The 19,602-nt window shown below is 41.3% G+C and overlaps 1 protein-coding gene across 2 annotated transcripts in view; it reads right to left on the reverse strand.

The window, feature by feature from the left end:
- Positions 1–19,602, reverse strand: part of akap12b (A kinase (PRKA) anchor protein 12b) — a 115,754-nt gene that overhangs the window by 2,674 nt on the left and 93,478 nt on the right. The window contains exons 1-2 of one of the 2 annotated variants that reach the window (XM_061900547.1): positions 5,908–6,186; positions 1–2,729 (exon numbers count right to left, since the gene is read on the reverse strand). The exon at positions 1–2,729 is cut by the window's left edge and continues 949 nt beyond it. In XM_061900547.1, the coding sequence (XP_061756531.1) occupies positions 1–2,729; positions 5,908–5,932 (2,754 nt within the window). In that variant the 5' untranslated portion in view covers positions 5,933–6,186. Of the gene's footprint in view, positions 2,730–5,907; positions 6,187–19,602 lie in introns of those variants that run through there. The other variant, XM_061900546.1, reaches the window with a different exon arrangement.

Genomic DNA, 19,602 nt, shown 5'->3' on the forward strand with positions numbered 1-19,602 from the left:
TGGCTCCACAAGAGAGGTGACGATACCAACACTCAGAGGCTCAGGTTCACAGCTTTCACTAGCAGTTTGACTGTTGGGGATTTCACATTGAGGACTCTCAACAGGCTCAATCTCTGTGTTGTTCACTTGTTGGACTTGGGCATTCAGTAGCGCATCTTGTGTGACAACAGCCTCCTCTGTTTTGAGAGAAGCTTCTTCAAGTGAGATCTCTGTGCCAGGAGCATCACTGACCACAGTAACACATTCAATGATAGGCAATGCCGGTTTCTCCAGTACCACCTTGGCAATCTCCTTAGTTCCCAGGCCAGTGCAGATGGCCATAGCCTCGTCATGGGCGTGTGGCTCCAGGAGGGTGTTGGTCTTGGCGTCAGCATGCTCAATCGTTGGTTCAAATTCAGTTTTTTCTGAAACAACTTCTGCTGGTACATTTTCACTGATCACGGTTGTCTCAGGTGCAATTTCACTGATTTCAGCCTCAATACCTGAAATGACTTCCTCTGCATTTTCCGACGCGGGTCCTTGAGGATCATGGGCAGTTTCTGAGTGAGGAATCTGTGCGACTTCAGCTGTGGATAATCGCCGCCCTGTGGCTCCTGAGGGCAGTGTGGGTTGGTCCTCAGTGTCGTCGTCTGCAATATCAGTGTCAACCGACTTGGGTGTGGCAGCTTCCTCTATGATGTCACTCAGCTGATCAGCATGTTCTACTGAAGCTGGGATCCATGAAGGAGCTCTCTCCTTGGAGGAGACTTCACATACAGGTGTGGCTTCCTCTGCTGGTTGCTCCTGGATCTCTTCTGGTTGTGTATCAAACTCAGAGAGAGGAACAACGGCTGGGGTGTCATCCTCACACTCAGTGGAAGCTTGTTTTTCTACCTTCTTCTTCCTGAGACCAGGGAAAAGCTTCCTCAAAGAAAAGGATGACTCCTCATTTGGTGCATCACTTTCAGGCTGGACCTGCTCTGTGCTCTGCTCTACCTTCTCCTCAACTTTAACCTTACTCTTTGGCATAACCATGCGTTTCAAAGTGTCCCAGGTAGATTCTCTCTCAGGGGGGCTGCCAAGTGGTTCTGGAGAGGAAGCACCTTCATCTTCACCTTCAACATTTTCAGGGTTCTCCACAGTTGTCTCAGTTGTGTCTTCCTTGTCCTCATCTATTGAAGCTGGTGCAGCACCCTCCTCATCAATCTTGGTTTCCTCATCATCAGAATCGGATGTCTTCCTGGTCCTCTTTTTGGGTCCACCCATACACATCAGTGCTTCCCAGGAAACAGAGGTGTCCATTTTCTTTTTGGGCTCCTCTGTGCTGCTGACCAGTTTCTCTGTGTTTTCCATCTCCAACTCTTCCTCGGAGAGTTTATCCTCTTTAACTTCTTCCTCCACGCTCTTATCTGCCAGTGGAGCACTTTCAGAAGAAGACAATGTTGCAGATTTGGCTGCTTTGTCACTTGTGGCCTCATCATCACTCTCAGAAGGTCTTTTAACATGCTTCTTGGGTGTCACTAGTTTTTTGAAGGATGACCAGGCGATGATGCCCTCCTTTTTCTTCTCTCCATCTGAAGCTACTTCACCTTCTGATTCTTTGGTGGATTCAGCCTGGGCAGCCTCCGTTTCAATAGCATATTCTCCTGATTCCTCTGGTGTTGATGGCCCACTGTCGGCTTTAGCTGCAGACTCTGTAGACTCAGATGAGGACTGAAGTTTCTCAGTTCCCTGATCTCCAGACTCAGTCACCTTGGCCTCAGTATCTTTCTTGCTCTTTTGTTTCTTAGTGGAGAGTTTTTTCAAGCCTGCACCAGCAAAAAGCTTTTTCAGTGGGCTTCCGTTGGGCTTTACTTTCTCCTGTGAAGTCTGGAGCTCAGAGTCGGAGGTTACCTCTGTTGAAGCTTTTTCCTCTTCTGGCTTTGTCTCGTCAGAACATACAGAAGGGCTTTCAGCTGTGACTTCAGGCTCTGGTTTCGCTTCTTCAGTTGTTGAGGTGGCCTCGTCCTTGGGGTTTTCCTCCTTTGGAGTTGTTGGTGTTTCATTGTTGGTTTCTTGCTCCTTCTCTCCATTCTCTTCCTTGTTGTCAGCAGTGGTTTCCTCACTTTTAACAGCATCTTCTTCTCCAGCAACCTCCTTGTCTCCCTCCTCTTTTGTCTTTTTAATGCTTGACTTCTTTCGCAGATTAGAGAAGAGCCCTGTGCTGAAAAGCTTCCTGAAAGGGGACACGGTGGCCTCCTGGGCAGGACTGTCATCACCTTCTTTCTCAGCTTCTTCCTCTTTGACTGCTTCATCTGTCATTTCTGCAGTCTCAGCAGGACCATCTGGTGTTTCTGCATTGTCGGTATCTTTAGTGACTTCAACCTCAGCGGTGGGTACCTCTATGTTGCCCTCTTTTTCATCCGCTTCAGCAGCCTCCACCTTCGCAGGTTCATCAATCCCATTGACCTCATCGCTAACCTTATCCCTCACATTCAGCAGCTTCACAGAGTCTTTTTCCTCGCTCTTGTCCTTCTTCAGGGTGAACTTGAACCCCACGAAGCGGAACATCTTTTTGAAGCCCACCTCGTTGGTCTCATTGGGTTTTTCCTCTGCCGCTTTCTCCTCTATGGGAGTGATGTCATTGGCTTTGGGAGACTCCTTCTCCACTTTTTCGCCATTCACTTGAGGAGCCTGCTCGTCTGTAATGGTCTCCATAGTCTCGGGAATGTCCTCCTTCTGAGCCACGGACACACCATCTGGCTGGCCAACTAAAATGAAGAAAACAGGGACTTGACTAAACAAATTTAAATAGAAAAAGAAGGAACACTGCAGAGCGGTAAATGGTGCAAACCACTTATTATGGTTGTAATTTGGTACAGTCTATGCTTTGTTTTTTCTTTTGCTAGCGCCCACAACAGTCTGAAAAACAACACCTGATACTCTGGGACTCACAAGTGTAATTTGAGATCATGTTACCCGATTACATGCATTCACACCCTCTGTAAAGCATCACTGTGGGAACGATCGTGTTCTTTTTCTTTGAACATTCACAAGCAAAGCTCTAATTATTTAAAGTCTAGCATGAGTACTACTAATTGTATTGAAAGCTAAACTGTGATGACCCACTAGTTTAAAATACACAAAAAGTACATTCCAGAAAATGAGAAAAACAAAGCCTTTCCCCAACTCCTGTTTGTAAATCTTTGTATCCCACAAAAAAACGCAGCCACAACATGTTCACATCTTAAATTACAGACTCACTACATTCTTCAGATATTTGAGTGTTAAAATAGAAACATTGTTTTGAAGGTTTGGAGTAAATGATGTCAAAACAGCTTTCAATACAGACAATTCTCACATTGCTTTTACAGAAAAGACACTCCCAAAATATTTTATTGGGCTTTAAGCCAGTGTTTCTCAGATGGGGGTAAGCATACCCCTGGGGGTACTTGAAGGTATGCCAACGGGCACGTGAGATTTTTTTTTAATATTCTAAAAATAGCAGCAATTCAAAAATCCAAAATAAATATAACTATTGAATAATACTTCAACAAAATATGAATGTAAGTTCATAAACTGTGAAAAAAATGCAACAATGCAATATTCAGTGTTGACAGCTAGTTTTTTTGTGGACATGTTCCATGAATATTGATGTTAAAGATTTATTTTTTTGTGAAGAAATGTTTAGAATTAAGTTCAAGAATCCAGATGGAGCTCTGTTACAATCCCCAAAGAGGGCACTTTAAGTTGATGATTACTTATATGTGTAGAAATCTTTATTTATAATTGAATCACTTGTTTACTTTTCAACAAGTTTTTAGTTCTAGTTAGTTTAGTTTAGTTTTTATATCCTTTTTTCCAAATATTCAAGAAAGACCACTACAAATGAGCAATATTTTGCACTGTTATACAATTTAATAAATCAGAAACTGATGACATAGTGCTGTATTTTACATCTTTATGTCTTTTTTTCAAACAAAAATGCTTTGCTCTGATTAGGGGGTACTTGAATTAAAAAAATGTTAACAGGAGGTACATCACTGAAAAAAGGTTGAAAACCACTGCTTTAAACTACTAGGGAATGTGAGCTATGATATTCCTTCTTACTTTTAGGGCCAAAGGCGACCTTAAGAATGACTATTTCTCCTTTAGCTTAAATGTATTTGAAATATCTAAAACCAGCCAGGTTTTCCACCCCCATTCTTGAATGTGTGTCCAATCCCCTTGACCCAAATTCAAATTCCACCAAGGCACAACACAATAGCCCTCTAACCCTTGCTGGCCTCTGTAAATAAAGCGACGGGGGAAGTGGTGGTCACTAACCGTTGCTGTTATCAAGACTAAATCAAACAAGAGTCAGCATATTTACAAAATAAAGCCACGCCCGGGCAGCCTATGACAGCCAGTGTCGCGTGGACATGGGGTCTCTCCCACACAGGTGTCGTTTACAGACTTGTTTTCTTGCTCACAATACCGACTAACCACAACCTCCTTTAGTATTAAGGTGTAAAGTTTGGGGCGGGCTGCCGGATGAGGCCATGTGTATCTACACGGATCATAAAGCAGGAACCATGTGGATTTAACACACTGCTGGCATCTCTCTCGTCTTTTTGATGTCTTGGTTTTTGTTTTGTCCCAACTGTGAACGTCCCTGGACTGATTTGATTTTGGGGAGGGGGAGCTGAGAGTAGAGGTTTTAAATAACGACTGTACCACAAAGAATGTTGCTGGGGTGAGGCTGCAGGGGGTGAGTGTGGGCGGAAAAGTGGATAGACAGGATTTTATTCTCACTTGTAGGGAAGACTCTCCTGCACCTAAAAACTTTTGTTAGGGGCCCAAATAAAAGCGTGTATCTACACATTTAGAGTTTTGTTTTTATGATTTGTATTAGCCAGCAATGACATTATTCTTAATATTTTAAGACATTTTAGTTTAAATGAGATTTTGGATGGAAAGATGACACTTTGTTTGCAAACGTTTACTAAATGTATGCAAATCCCTCTTAGTATAGCCAGTCTGGAGCAGCAGCAGCTCTGTAAACAAAAGAAGTCAATCCAGAAAAAAAGAGGCCAACCCCCTCCAAAAAAAACCTGACAAAAGACTGCACCCCCTCTCTTCATCTAAGGTCAGGGTTACCACAAACTCCCCAAATCCAGACCCAAAGTTGCTCTAATATATCGAGTTATAACAACATAAAATGTGCATCAACTAATGATTAAAAACAGGGAACATGGATTTGAATCTAAAGCTGCAGTCTGAGGGCCTAAAGCGGCGTAGTCTCAATCTTTAATAAATCAAAAATGCTCAAAAAAAGAACGACCACTTGTGGCACCCAAGGTGTGCATATATCAAGCAGCTGCATCTTCCCCGTCATCAAAATAAAGCAAGTCACTGTGTTTACTTAATTCCACAGCTCCCTCCCACTACGGCTTAAGTGGGCACAACCCCACTGGGAATTATGATTCCACTTTAATCTAATGAAATGCTTCACATGACGAGACGACGGGGTGTGACATGAGCTAAAAGGCTTGGGAAATTGGTGCCTTGCACAACTTTACTTATGATATTTGGCAATATTATACTTGCATGAGGAGGATGCTGTCAAAGGAATGCACATAAAATGCACCAACAGGATAGTAACTAACCCTCATGAGTTATTTTACTTTTTGTAAATGTAAAATCAATGTTCCATGCAAGAGTGACTTCACACACACACACACACACACACACACACACACACACACACACACACGCACACGCACACGCACGCACACGCACACAAACGCACGCACACTACTATCCAACCACACCCTCAGGACAACAATGCCCACAGCAATACTCCCTGATGTATAAAGAAACCATCACAATCAGCAGCACATAAACACACACAACAAACTACTAAAAGGAGCAAAAGCTCGATTTTGCGACATAAATAATTGTGTTTACCTGTTAGAGTAATTGTCCCCAGCATTTGTGAAAGTCCCCAAAAAAATATTTTCTTCCTAAACAAAAATAAAAAATAAAGTAAAAAAAAGTCACCACTTTGTGTGATAATTTCTTTGTTTATAATAAACTCTGATGAGTTTTTGAAAAATGATTTCCCTTCCCTTTTTAGCTATGGATGGAAGTCCTGTGTTGGGAGTTGTTCTTGATGCGCTGCTCTGAGGTTATGTGTGCCTCGCGGCTCGCCTCACACACATTTCAACAGACTGACACACATGTCATGTTTGAGACCACCCCTGCCTCCAGCCCAGCCCCAACCTCCTTTCTTCAGCTGTTCTGAATGGGGCCCCTCCCGACCTCCTCCTCCTCCTCCCCGTCCTCCTCCACCTAAGCAGAGCACACCCACCCCTGTCCCCTTCCCACATCCGCCATAGAATGGCCGCATCTCATCACGCGCTCGGGGATGTGACCCAACTTCTACTATTGTATGCGATCACACTGCGTAGAAGCCACCGACCCCTCCCAACCCTCAGTCTCCTTTTCTGACCTTAATACCCATGCGTGACCTCCAAAGACAGACTGGCACAGATGGGCTTAAAAGTCGATAAAAGTGGTCGAGCAAAACACGCAACCTGCCGCACCCTCTCCCCTGCGCCGTATTCATCATGCCAATTAAGCTAGAATGGGCACATCTGGTATATTTTTACTGAATGCGGGCTGTACGTGGTGGGGTACATCTCGCACAAACTAGCAAAAAAAATAATTATGGACAATTTACCGTATTTTTCGGATTATACGTCGCAGTTCTTTTCATAGTTTATATAGTTTATATAGTTTATATAGTTTATATAGTGGGGCAAAAAAGTATTTAGTCAGCCACCGATTGTGCAAGTTCTCCCACTTAAAATGATGACAGAGGTCTGTAATTTTCATCATAGGTAAACTTCAACTGTGAGAGACAGAATGTGAAAAAAAAATCCAGGAATTCACATTGTAGGAATTTTGAATAATTTATTTGTAAATTATGGTGGAAAATAAGTATTTGGTCAACCATTCAAAGCTCTCACTGATGGAAGGAGGTTTTGGCTCAAAATCTCACGATACATGGCCCCATTCATTCTTTCCTTAACACGGATCAATCGTCCTGTCCCCTTAGCAGAAAAACAGCCCCAAAGCATGATGTTTCCACCCCCATGCTTCACAGTAGGTGTGGTGTTCTTGGGATGCAACTCAGTATTCTTCTTCCTCCAAACACGACGAGTTGAGTTTATACCAAAATGGATACATGGATGATACAGCAGAGGATTGGGAGAATGTCATGTGGTCAGATGAAACCAAAATATAACTTTTTAGTATAACTTCAAAGAGATAAAGAAGTAAAATACAGCACTATGTCATCAGTTTCTGATTTATTGCATTGTATAACAGTGCAAAATATTGCTCATTTGTAGTGGTCTTTTTTTAACTATTTGGAAAAAAAGATATACAAATAACAAAAAACTTGTTGAAAAATAAACAAGTGATTCAATTATAAATAAAGATTTCTACCTATAGAAGTAATCATCAACTTAAAGTGCCCTCTGGGGATTTCTATTAGAGATCCATCTTCATTGATTAACTTAATTCTAAACATTTCTTCACAAAAAGACACATATTTTACATCAATATTTATGGAATATGTCCCCAAAAAATCTAGCTGACAACACTGAATATTGCATTGTTGCATTTCTTTTCACAGTTTATGAACTTACATTCATATTTTGTTGAAGTATTATTCAATAAATATATTTATTTAGGATTTTTGAATTGTTGCTATTTTTAGAATATTTAAAAAAAATCTCACGTACCCCTTGGCATACCTTCAAGTACCCCCAGGGGTCCGCGTACCCCCATTTGAGAACCACTGACGTAGTGGGTAGAGCGGCCGTGCCAGAAACCTGAGGGTTGCAGGTTCGCTCCCCGCCTATTGACATCCAAATCGCTGCCGTTGTGTCCTTGGGCAGGACACTTCACCCTTGCCCCCGGTGCCGCTCACACTGGTGAATGAATGATGAATGAATGATAGGTGGTGGTCCGAGGGACCTTAGGCGCAAACTGGCAGCCACGCTTCCATTGTAGCTTACTACCACCAGGTGTGAATGAATGATGGGTTCCCACTTCTCTGTGAGCGCTTTGAGCATCTAGTAATAGAAAATATATAAATCTAATCCAATTTTATTTTTATTATAGAAGGGCTGAACAAAAATGGCACTGAAAGGTAAATCATGTACTGCAGATTACAAGCTGGACGTAGTGAAATTTGCAGCAGAAAACGATAACAGGAAGCGGCGCATACCTTTGGAGTTGGCAGAGTTGTTTAGAAGCAACATCGAGGAAAAAGATTTCATCGGATTTGGTGATTAGGAGTGACAGATTGTTTGGTAAACTTATAGCATGTTCTATATGTTATAGTTATTTGAATGACTCTTACCATAATATGTTACGTTAACATACCAGGCACCTTCTCAGTTGGTTATTTATGTGTCATATAACGTACACTTATTCAGCCTGTTGTTCACTATTCTTTATTTATTTCAAATGTCTATTCTTGGTGTTGGATTTTGTCAAATACATTTCCCCCAAAAATGCGATTTATACTCCAGTGCGACATATATATGTTTTTTTCCTTCTTTATTATGCATTTTCGACAGGTGCAATTTATACTCTGGAGCGATTTATAATCTGTAAAATATGGTAGCAAATTGTTGCTTGTGCCCCTGCAAAGATGTTTTGCTTGATAATGACCACGTTTTTACCCAAATTATACACAAAAGCTTGCTGGTCTTCAAAGATTTGTATGATAATGTGTTTGGTTTTGGTGAAACACTCCGAAGTTGTACCATAAAAAGTAGGAAAAAAAACGAGTGTACAATTAGTGGCCATGTTGCATGTGTTCTACTAAGACTGCACGTACCATTGATTTACCATGAACTGATTAACGTGGACCCTGATTTAAACAAGTTGAAAAACTTATTCAGGTGTTACCAGGTAGTGGTCAATTGTACAGAATATGTACTGTACTGTGCAATCTACTGATAAAAGTTTCAATCAATTAATCAACAATTGCAAAAGTGGCCAATGAGACACTCCACATGTGTAATAATAAATCCTCCAACGGTTCAACTTGTTCATGATTTCATTATGTTTTGGAATATGCAGCAGACAAATCTAACACACACCACCTTTTTTGGGCAATAAAAAGGGGTGCAATCTCGACCAGGTCTGGGCAATTGTTTTGACTCGGGAAGGAGCAAAATTAGAGAAAAAAATGTTTCTGGGGGCCGATTTATCTATTTTTATTAAATTTTTCTTACTGAATGAGACAACCAGAAAATAAAGAATGTTGGATTTAAAATATCAACTATGAACGATAAAACACTGAATACTGACAACATATGAAGGTCACACCCCCTCTCCATCAACATATTTTACAATCAAGCGAAACGCAACAAAAATGCAACAAATACAGCAAAATGTGAACTCGAAGGGTAAAAAGAACCCCACCTACGGTCCGATATATCTGATATATCACTCAGCTTTAGAACTTTGTTGTAAAAATCTCCTTCCGCGACTGTCCCTGACACTTGCATTTCAGGCTGGCCGCTCTGGAAACACTCGGTGGAAACGCTCCCCACCCACACTGCTTGGTGCCTCGTCTGCTGTGATTTAGATTACCATAGCAACTAATTAGATTACCTTAGTAACTAACTAGATTACCATAGTAACTAGTATATCATGCAAAAGCGCAGATTCCAACCATTGAAATACTTTGTATAGTTAAAGACTTAGGCTAATTAGAAAACATCATTGCACATCATAATGGCAGCCACACTTTCCATCTTATAGATCTAAAAAAAATATTTTGGAATGTCCGGCGGCCTCTGGGCCTTAATTTGCCCAGGTCTGTTCTAGACAACACAACTTAATTTTAGTATGCCGAAGGTGTGCTCTGGGAGGTGTCGGTGTTGGAATGTTGTAAGAATATATATATTGCAATGAGTTTTTTCATACAGAGATATACTGTATTATAATAATATATTTCTAATTTGGAATAAAAAATGCACGTGATTAAAAAAAAACGAACGAAAGATGCCAAAACTAATCAGTTGAATTTGTTTTAAAAAGCCTCATAAGTCATCGAGTAGCTATACAATTGATTTTTTTTTTTTTTCTGACAGTCTAAATATGTTGATGCGCACACGGATGGAGGATTTGCTCTCCACCGTCTTTCTTTGCAGCTTTTCTCACAGCCATTTGTGCGTAACTGTGCCAGTTTGCTTGGACTTTTTAGACTAAACCTTGACAACAAACATCCTTTTGTGTCTTGATGAATCCCATTGTGAGTGTGAAACGATTATATTTGCTTCTCCTTCTCCCAATATTGTGGACGTTCAAATGATCAGCATACATCCATGAAGACAAGCACGCTAAATGCAATGCACTCTCTATTTTGTTCATTTAAGAGATGCAATCTTTAAAAGATCAACTTTGCGTGTGCTATCAGGCTTGCACATGTTTTAGTCCACACAAACCTTGAGTAAATCAGGCCCTTTCTGTGGGAGTAAATTGCCACCAAACATTAATTTAACTGACAGTCGAGGGCTGCGAAATTGCTAACAATGCCCAAGACGTAGTGAGTTGTCTAAAGCAGGAACAGGCTTTAATCATGCAATAAATTCCATACTTTCATGTACGTCCACATAAATAAATAATGGGTTGTACTTGTATAGCGCTTTCCTACCTTTCAAGGTACTCAAAGCGCTTTGACACTGCTTCCACATTTACCCATTCACACACACATTCACACACTGATGGAGGGAGCTGCCATGCAAGGCGCTAACCAGCACCCATCAGGAGCAAGGGTGACGTGTCTTGCTCAGGACACAACGGACGTGACGAGGTTGGTACTAGGTGGGGATTGAACCAGAGACATAGGATGTTTCAAAACATCTCCAAAATACACTCTTGTTGGCACCCCACGCCTGTATCGCCCGTAAATTGTATTTTTTGATATGATATGGTTGGCAATTTGTGTTAGGGGACTATTATGATCGCCACAATAAATGTACACTTTACTGGCGACGCATTTTCAAAGTCATATCTTGAGTGGCACACACACAGCAGCTACTTTCACTCGTTTTTCATGTCTCTCTTTAAAGGCCTACTGAAATGAGATTTTCTTATTTAAACAGGGATAGCAGGTCCATTCTATGTCATACTTGATCATTTCGCGATATTGCCATACTTTTGCTGAAAGGATTTAGTAGAGAACATCCATGAAAAAGTTTGCAACTTTCGGTGCTAAGAGAAAAGTCCTGCCTCTACCGGAAGTCGCAGACGATGACGTCACATGTTGATGGCTCCTCACATATTCACATTGATTTTAATGGGAGCCTCCAACAAAAAGTGCTATTCGGACCGAGAAAACGACAATCTCCCCATTAATTTGAGCGAGGATGAAAGATTCGTGTTTGAGGATATTGATAGCGACGGACTAGAAAAAAAAAAAAACGCGATTGCATTGGGACGGATTCAGATGTTTTTAGACACATTTACTAGGATAATTCTGGGAAATCCCTCATCTTTCTATTGTGTTGCTAGTGTTTTTGTGAGTTTAACAGCACCTGATAGTCGGAGGTGTACGTCCACGGCCGGGTGTCTTGACGCCAGTGTCTCAGGGAAGTGGACGGCAGCTGTACGGGCGGAACAAGCTCATCTGGTATCCGGTAAGAAGCGACTTTTTACCACAATTTTCTCACCGAAACTTGCTGGTTGACATTTGGTTGGGATCCATGTTCGCTTGACCGCTGTAATCCATAGTAAAGTTTCACGGAATCACCGTGTGTTTGTGTGGCTAAAGGCTAAAGCTTCCCAACTCCATCTTTCTACTTTGACTTCTCCAATATTAATTGAACAAATTGCAAAGGATTCCGCAACACAGATCTCCAAAATACTGTGTAATTATGCCGTTAAAGCAGACGACTTTTAGCTGTGTGTGTGCGCAGCGCTCATATTCCCAAACAGCCCGTGACGTCAAGCGTACACGTCATCATTACGCGACGTTTTCAAGAAAAAACTCCCGGGAAATTTAAAATTGCATTTTAGTCAACTAAAAAGGCCGTATTGGCATGTGTTGCAATGTTAATATTTCATCATTGATATATAAACTATCAGACTGCGTGGTGGGTAGTAGTGGGTTTCAGTAGGCCTTTAAAGACAGTCGTCTCCTTAGAGAGACATGACAACCCCAATCAATCCAAAGGCCAAAAGGGTGTGGATGGAGGTGTAAATGCTAATGGAGCCTTCTCAATGGCTTAATAGAGACACATTTAACCCATCTTTTGTCCCAGGTGCTGGAGGTGAGGTGGGGGGCGCAGACAAGAAGGAATGTGGATAAATCCTCAGGTAAATAGCGTGGTCGTCTGATGTGTAATCTTCGGCATTGTCACGAGAGGAATGTGCGAATTGCGAGCGCCGTGCTCCCAAATGGGTGATAACAGCCGTAATCGAGTTCTGTCTGCAGTCATCTGGATACACGTCTACCTTCAGGAACTTCTTTCGGTTCTTGACAAAAAAAAAAATTGTTTTCTATTTTACTCACCTTCCTGTGAGTGCACTGAGCTAAAATAGCGTCATGGACAGTGACACAGTCAATACGGCAGGTTCTGTTCTACTACTAAAAGAAAGTCTTGTTTTTATTTGGGTGAAGATTGAAATTTCTGATGCGTCACAGTGGAGCGACTCATGTGTACTGTGACACACTATTAAGAATTTCTGTCAATGCAGTGACACATTAGGTAAATGTGCCGCTCTCCATGTACGTTGTGCTGAGTGGCAATGACTCAGGCAGGAGGGAATGCAAAGTTTGTTGGGAGTTCATCACCCCCCCCCCCCCCCCCCCCAATCTTCCTTCTACGCCTTGACTTCCTTCATATGACTCACACAACCGCATTCTTCCACTTCTATACATGCTGCCCCTCTTTAATTCACACACACAAACAGCTTCAGGCTATTTTATTGTGGGAGCCAAGCGTCCAGTAGTCATCCGCACTGACTAAGTTCAATTCTATACAAAAAGTAACACAAAAATCGGCAGAGAAGTCTATTTCCCAGTTAACATGAGACAGTATGTCCAACCTATCCTTAACTAAATTATCAAAATGCAATAGATAATTTAGAAGAGACAATTTTATAAGATTTTGTACAAAAAGTACCGTATTTTCCGGACCATAGATTACAAGACGCACTGCCGATGAGCGGGTCAAGTCAGGTTTATTTTCATCGAAATGAGCAACGTTTTATAGGGCCCATTAAAGGGGTCATAACATGTTTTGTTTTTTTTCCTAAATGGAAAACGCTTCCTTGTGGTCTACATAACATGTAATGGTGGTTGTTTGGTCAAAATGTTGCATAGATAATGTTTTACAGACCATCTTCTGCTGAATTTCCCCCAGGGATCAATAAAGTAGTTTCTATTCCATTCTATCCTATTATATTCAAGCCGCTTTCTGACAGTCGCCTCAGGATGCGTCTTATTGACGTGGCTCACCTTGGACAACGTCTTCTCCCCGTCATCTTTGTTGTAGCGGTGTAGCATGCAAGGACGGGAGTGGAAGAAGTGTTAATAGATGGAGCTAACTGTTTTAATGACATTCAGACTTTGCTTAAATGAAAGACGGAGCAGCATCTCCTCATCCGTGACTCACTAGTGCAATAACAAAGTGTGTCCCGTGAAAAACATCCGACCAGAACTCTCTAATAACTAAAGTTCCTTGGGTGAATACTGTAAACTCACTACACCGATATGTTTTAGCGCTTTCATGGCGAGTTTACTGACGGATATAAGTAATAACTATACATTACTTTATATTAGAAAGGGCAACAGCAGAAAATGAATGTCCCATAACAAGAAGATAAAGAAAAATAAGAAGCTTTTTGACTAAGCATTTTCACGGACTATAAAGGCTGACGCACGCATATTTTCAGGACTTATGCAGACCCCAAATACAGATCAGCAGGTACCAGAAGGTAATAAAAGTTGCTTTTGCATAATATTGCAATACAAAACACCAGATAATGTGTCTTACCTTATAAACACACCATAATAATACACGTATGTTGAAGCACAGTTCAAATCATCAAGCGGTGCGGCTTCGTAGTTTACCAAAGTCGTACTAAAACATTGTGATAGACTTTTGAGCGCCTTGTGTAATGTTCTATATTTTCAATGGAACAAACAAAATGTTGGTGTTGTTTAACTGAGTCATGTTGCAGTCTACACACATCTTATGTGTGACTGCCATCATATTGCAACCTACACGGACCTCTTATGTTTGACTGCCATCTACTAGTCACAGTTATCATTTCACCATGTACCACATAAAATAGCTTCGAGGTCAGTAAGCAGTAGCATAATTAGTCCGTATAAGGCGCACTGTCAAGCTTGGAGAAAATGAAATTATTTTAAGTGCGCCTTATAGCCAGAAAAATACGGTAATCACAAGATTTCATAAAATAATGAGTATTTTACATAATACTTAAAAAAGTGTAAATAATTTCTTATTAGTGCGTCTGCCTCACAATACGAAGGTCCTGAGTAGTCCAGGGTTCGATTCCGGGCTCGGGATCTTTCTGTGTGGAGTTTGCATGTTCTCCCCGTGACTGCTTGGGTTCCCTCCGGGTACTCCGGCTTCCTCCCACCTCCAAAGACATGCACCTGGGGATAGGTTGATTGGCAACACTAAATTGGCCCTAGTGTGTGAATGTGAGTGTGAATGTTGTCTGTCTGTGTTGGCCCTGTGATGAGGTGGCGACTTGTCCGGGGTGTAACCCGCCTTCTGCCCTCTTGTAGCTGAGATAGGTACCAGCGCCCCCTGCGACCCCAAAGGGAATAAGCGGTAGGAAATGGATGGATGGATCATCCCTAAATATTGGGAATACTACAGCCTTGTTAAAGCAACATTTATTCTGATTCTAGCTGAGCTTTACAAAATGTAAATAAGGTAGTACCTCGCCATACGAGTTCCTAAGCTTGCATTTTTTTTCCGGATACGCGCTACTCCTAAACTAATTTTTATGGTTTAAGGTGTGAGCATAAACTGACAATGAAAACATCATGAGTTCATGATGTTATCGCGTTAACTTTGACAGCTGTAGTTCGAATATTAAAGGGGAACATTATCACAATTTCAGATGGGTTAAAACCAATAAAAATCAGTTCCCAGTGGCTTATTTAATTTTTCTGAGTTTTTTTCAAAATTTTACCCATCATGGAATATCCCGAAAAAGGCTTTAAAGTGCCTGATTTTCGCTATCTGTAAATCCAGCCGTCCATTTTCCTGTGACGTCACTGCGTGACACCAATACAAACAAGCATGGTGGATAGAACTGAAAGATATAGCGACATTAGCTCGGATTCAGACTCGGATTTCAGCGGCTAAAGCGATTCAACACACTACGCATGTATTGAAACGGATGGTTGGAGTGTGGAGGCAGATAGCGAAAATGAAATTGAAGAAGAAACTGAAGCTATTGAGCCATATCACGACGGACAAAGGCAACGACGAGGAATTCGGCGATCGCCTTCTAACCAACGATTGCATCTTTTGACCACTGGAGCAACTTAAATCCGTCGATTGGTAAGTGTTTGTTTGGCATTAAATGTGGGCGGAGGGAAAGGCTGGATGCAAATATAGCTACAAATGTACATACAGCTAGCCTAAATAGCATGTTAGCATCAATTACCTGGCAGTCATGCCGTGACCAAATATGTCTGATTAGCCCATAAGTCAATAACATCAACAAAACTCACCTTTGTGATTTCGTTGACTTTATCATTGGAAATGCATCTGCTTTGAGTGTCGCAGGATATCCACACATCTCTGTCGTAGCATCGCTATCGTCCGTGAAATGTACAGAACAAACGAGGGACTTTCGCATCTTTTGACACTGGTGCAACCTGAATCCGTCGATTGGTATGTGTTTGTTTGGCATTAAATGTAGGTGGAGGGAAAGGTTGGATGCAAATATAGCTACAAATGAAACATATTGATGCAATATATACATACAGTTAGCCTAAATAGCATGTTAGCATCGCTTAGCATGCCGTGCTAATCGATGCACACTCCACGTAAGTCAACTTGAATCCGTCCCTGTTCATGTTTTTACACCCTCCGACAACACACCGACGAGGCATAATGTCTCCAAGGTACGGAAAACAGTCAAAAAAACGGAAAATAACAGAGCTGATTTGACCTGGTGTGTGTAATGTGTTTGAGAAAATGGCGGATTGCTTCCCGTTGTAACGTCACAGGTGAAAGGTCATCGCTCCGACAGCGAACAATTGAAAAGCGTTTAAATCGCCAAATTCACCCTTTTAGAGTTCGGAAATCGGTTAAAAAAACACATGGTCTTTTTTTTTGCAACATTAAGGTATATATTGACGCTTACATAGGTCTGGTGATAATGTTCCCCTTTAACAAAACTCAACTTAAAGCTGGTTTCCAGGTTGTTTTTTTACAAAGTATTTCCAGACATACCAAATACGTGAGGAAAGATTCCTTGAATACACACAGGGGAGTGAATAAGACATTTAAATGATAAAATGGGCCGCTGCAGCCTTAAATGTATTACACTTATGCCGTTAAAGAGAAGACAAAACTGAACTTTCAGCCTTTGTCTTGATGCCCTGGTGAAGTGAGAAGACGGCACCTTATTTTAAATGAAAATACATGCTAGAGTGCAGGAATTTCGAGGAGGGGTCTTGAATAGCCGGGTGGGGACGGGGGTAGGGGGGTGTTGTAGGCCCTTTTCGCAACGGGGGCATGACATCATCACAGAGAACACAAGAAATGTCCTCCCATTCTTACTGAGAATTCCAAGATGTTTCTCGGAAGAGGGCGAATGAAATGGCAGAAAAGGAAAACGACAAGTGTGTGAAATGGCTCGAACATCAGAGAGATGTTTCCGTTCAATAGTTCATTGCTATTTCCTTCACATGCTCCAGCACAGCTCCTTTTAATCCTTCTCTCACTCCACTCCTTTCTCTAGTAGATTCTATCCTCGAGAGCCCGTCTCCTCTTCAGTGTGTGTGTGTCCAACAATGTCAGACAGGACGCACAATCAGGTCTTGACATCACAGTTTCCTCTTCCTGTGCACGTTTTCCTGGCGAACACTCTAGGAGACTCGATGTTTACACACCGAGTCACGGTCTGTGAACATTGTGTGACGTCCTTCGGGGAGATCAAATCTGTGTTGGAGTTGTGACATTGAGCACGCACAAAAGTTTGGGTCACCGTTATCTTGCAGGAAACGTGCAATATTTCCTCCAGTTTGTGCAACAATTTAAATGCGGGGCTACTTTATGTTCGGAGGTAGGAGTGTACGGTATTTAGTCCGCCTTACCATCTGTTGTCTATGGCCTCACTTTTCGCCGCATTCCTGACATGTTTTCTTCGCAATATGTGCAGTTGTTCTTTGGCATCCTCCACTGCAGCTAACTTTAAAATAGGTGGATAGAAAACACTCAAGGTTGTCCTCCTAAACAAGGGTCCAGCAACCCAACATGTTGAAAGAGCCATTTTGGACCAAAAATACAAAATAAAACTCTGTCTGGAGCCACAAAAAAACGAAAGCATTATATAAGCGTTATAATGAAGGCAACACATAATGTAAGTGCTATATTAGCCTACTATCAGAATGACTAAGTGTCGCAGGCTGACGCAAATCTTCGTTGACAGAAATGTAGAAATGTAATATTTATTCTACACATTTTACAACATTGGAAAACATTAATAAAACTTCTCAAAGGGTGAGATAACTCCTGAAAATGACTTACTTCGCATGACCAGAAGTGTAGATGTGTGTGTCCAAGTTAAAGGAAACTGCAAGCTGTCTTCCTCTACTTTTTATAATTTTTTATTATTTTTTAATTAAAAAAATAATCATTTTAAAAATGTGTTTTTTGTTTTTTTTTATTAAAACAACATAAAAAACACAAGATACACTTACAATTAGTGCACCAAAGGGAAAAAAATATATCTATATATCCCTCCCCTCCCCCCGCCGGGGGCGGGACAAATTATCAAGCGTTGACCGGTCCGCAGCTACAAAAAGGTTGGGGACCACTGCTCTAGTGGATGTAGCACTCCACACAAGTCAATAATATCAACAAAGCTCACCTGTATGTATTCACGCACAGTATAAAACGTTTGGTGGACAAAATGAGACAAAGACGGAGTGGCATAAAACACGTCTTTCTGTGGCAGCGTCGGAGAAAGTTGTACAAGTAAACAAACTACGGTGAGTTCAAGGACCGCCACAATTAGTAAGACAAAACGGCGCTGGCCACATACTCCCATCAGTGAAGCATGTTTAATATAAACAGTGGGATTTCTAACAATTAGGTATCATTTTTTTCCTCCTACAGAAACCATATTAAAACAAAAAAAAATGTTTTTCCTCATCTTTTTACATTTTCATACATTTTAAAAAAAGCTCCACGGAGCCAATAGGGTAGCACTAAAGAGCCGCATGTGGCTGGAGAGCCGCAGGTTGCTGACCTCTGTCCTAGACATTTAAAAAATATTTGGAAATGACCCACATCAGCGTAGGCAGACCTGGGCTAAATACAACCCGGACATGCGGACGATTAAGATTTTCAATCTGGGCCGCCTGACGTTCAATATAATTTTTTTAGACCTTTAACATCAAAACTGTAGCCGCAATTATTACGTGCAATTCTGTTCTTTAAATGACCGTGACTCTTCAACTATGAGAGTATTTCAATGGTTGAAATCTACACTTTTGGGTGGTATAGGAGTTGTTACGGTCATCTGCGTCACAGGAGCTCAAACGGGGAACAAAGCAGAGTGGGTGGGGTTTGTTTTCAGAGCAGCCAGCCCTAAACGCATGTGTCAGGAAAAGTTAAAGTTAAAGTACCAATGATTGTCACACACACTAGGTGTGGCGAAATTATTATCTGCATTTGACGCATCACCCTTGATCACCCCCTGGGAGGTGAGGGGAGCAGTGAGCAGCAGCGGTGCCGCGCCCGGGAATCATTTTTGGGGATTTAACCCCCAATTCCAACCCTTGATGCTGAGTGCCAAGCAGGAAAGGAAAGAGTCCCATTTTTATAGTCTTTGGTATGACTCGGCCGGGGTTTGAACTCACAACCTACCAATATCAGGGCGGACACTCTAACCACTAGGCCACTGAGTAGGCCAAAGACGCGAGAGCAAAATTTTTACAACAAATATGTGCATAAAAGTGATCATAACTCATATTGTAGGTGTTTATTACACTTTGCATTCATATTTTGCTGTTAGTTACATTTTTGTTGTGTTTTGCTTGATTGTAAAATAAGTCTATCGAGGAGAAAAAGAGGAGCGACGTTCATATGTTGTTAATATTCAGTCTTTTATTGTTCGTAGTTAATATTGTAAATCCCACTTTCTTTATTTTATCGTACATTTTGGGTGTCACATTTAGTAAAAACTGGTAAAATTCCATTCCGTTTTTTTGAGGTGGTTTGTCATAACTTTTTTAGCACATTGTGACTTTTGGTATTAGTGTTCCTGAAAAAAAAAGGGACCCACACACACATACTTTACAGCAGGTTGTTACAGCTAAATGTGCATATATCATTTATACACACG

This window comes from Nerophis ophidion, linkage group LG05 (genome assembly GCF_033978795.1).
Source record: "Nerophis ophidion isolate RoL-2023_Sa linkage group LG05, RoL_Noph_v1.0, whole genome shotgun sequence".
NCBI lineage: Eukaryota > Metazoa > Chordata > Actinopteri > Syngnathiformes > Syngnathidae > Nerophis > Nerophis ophidion.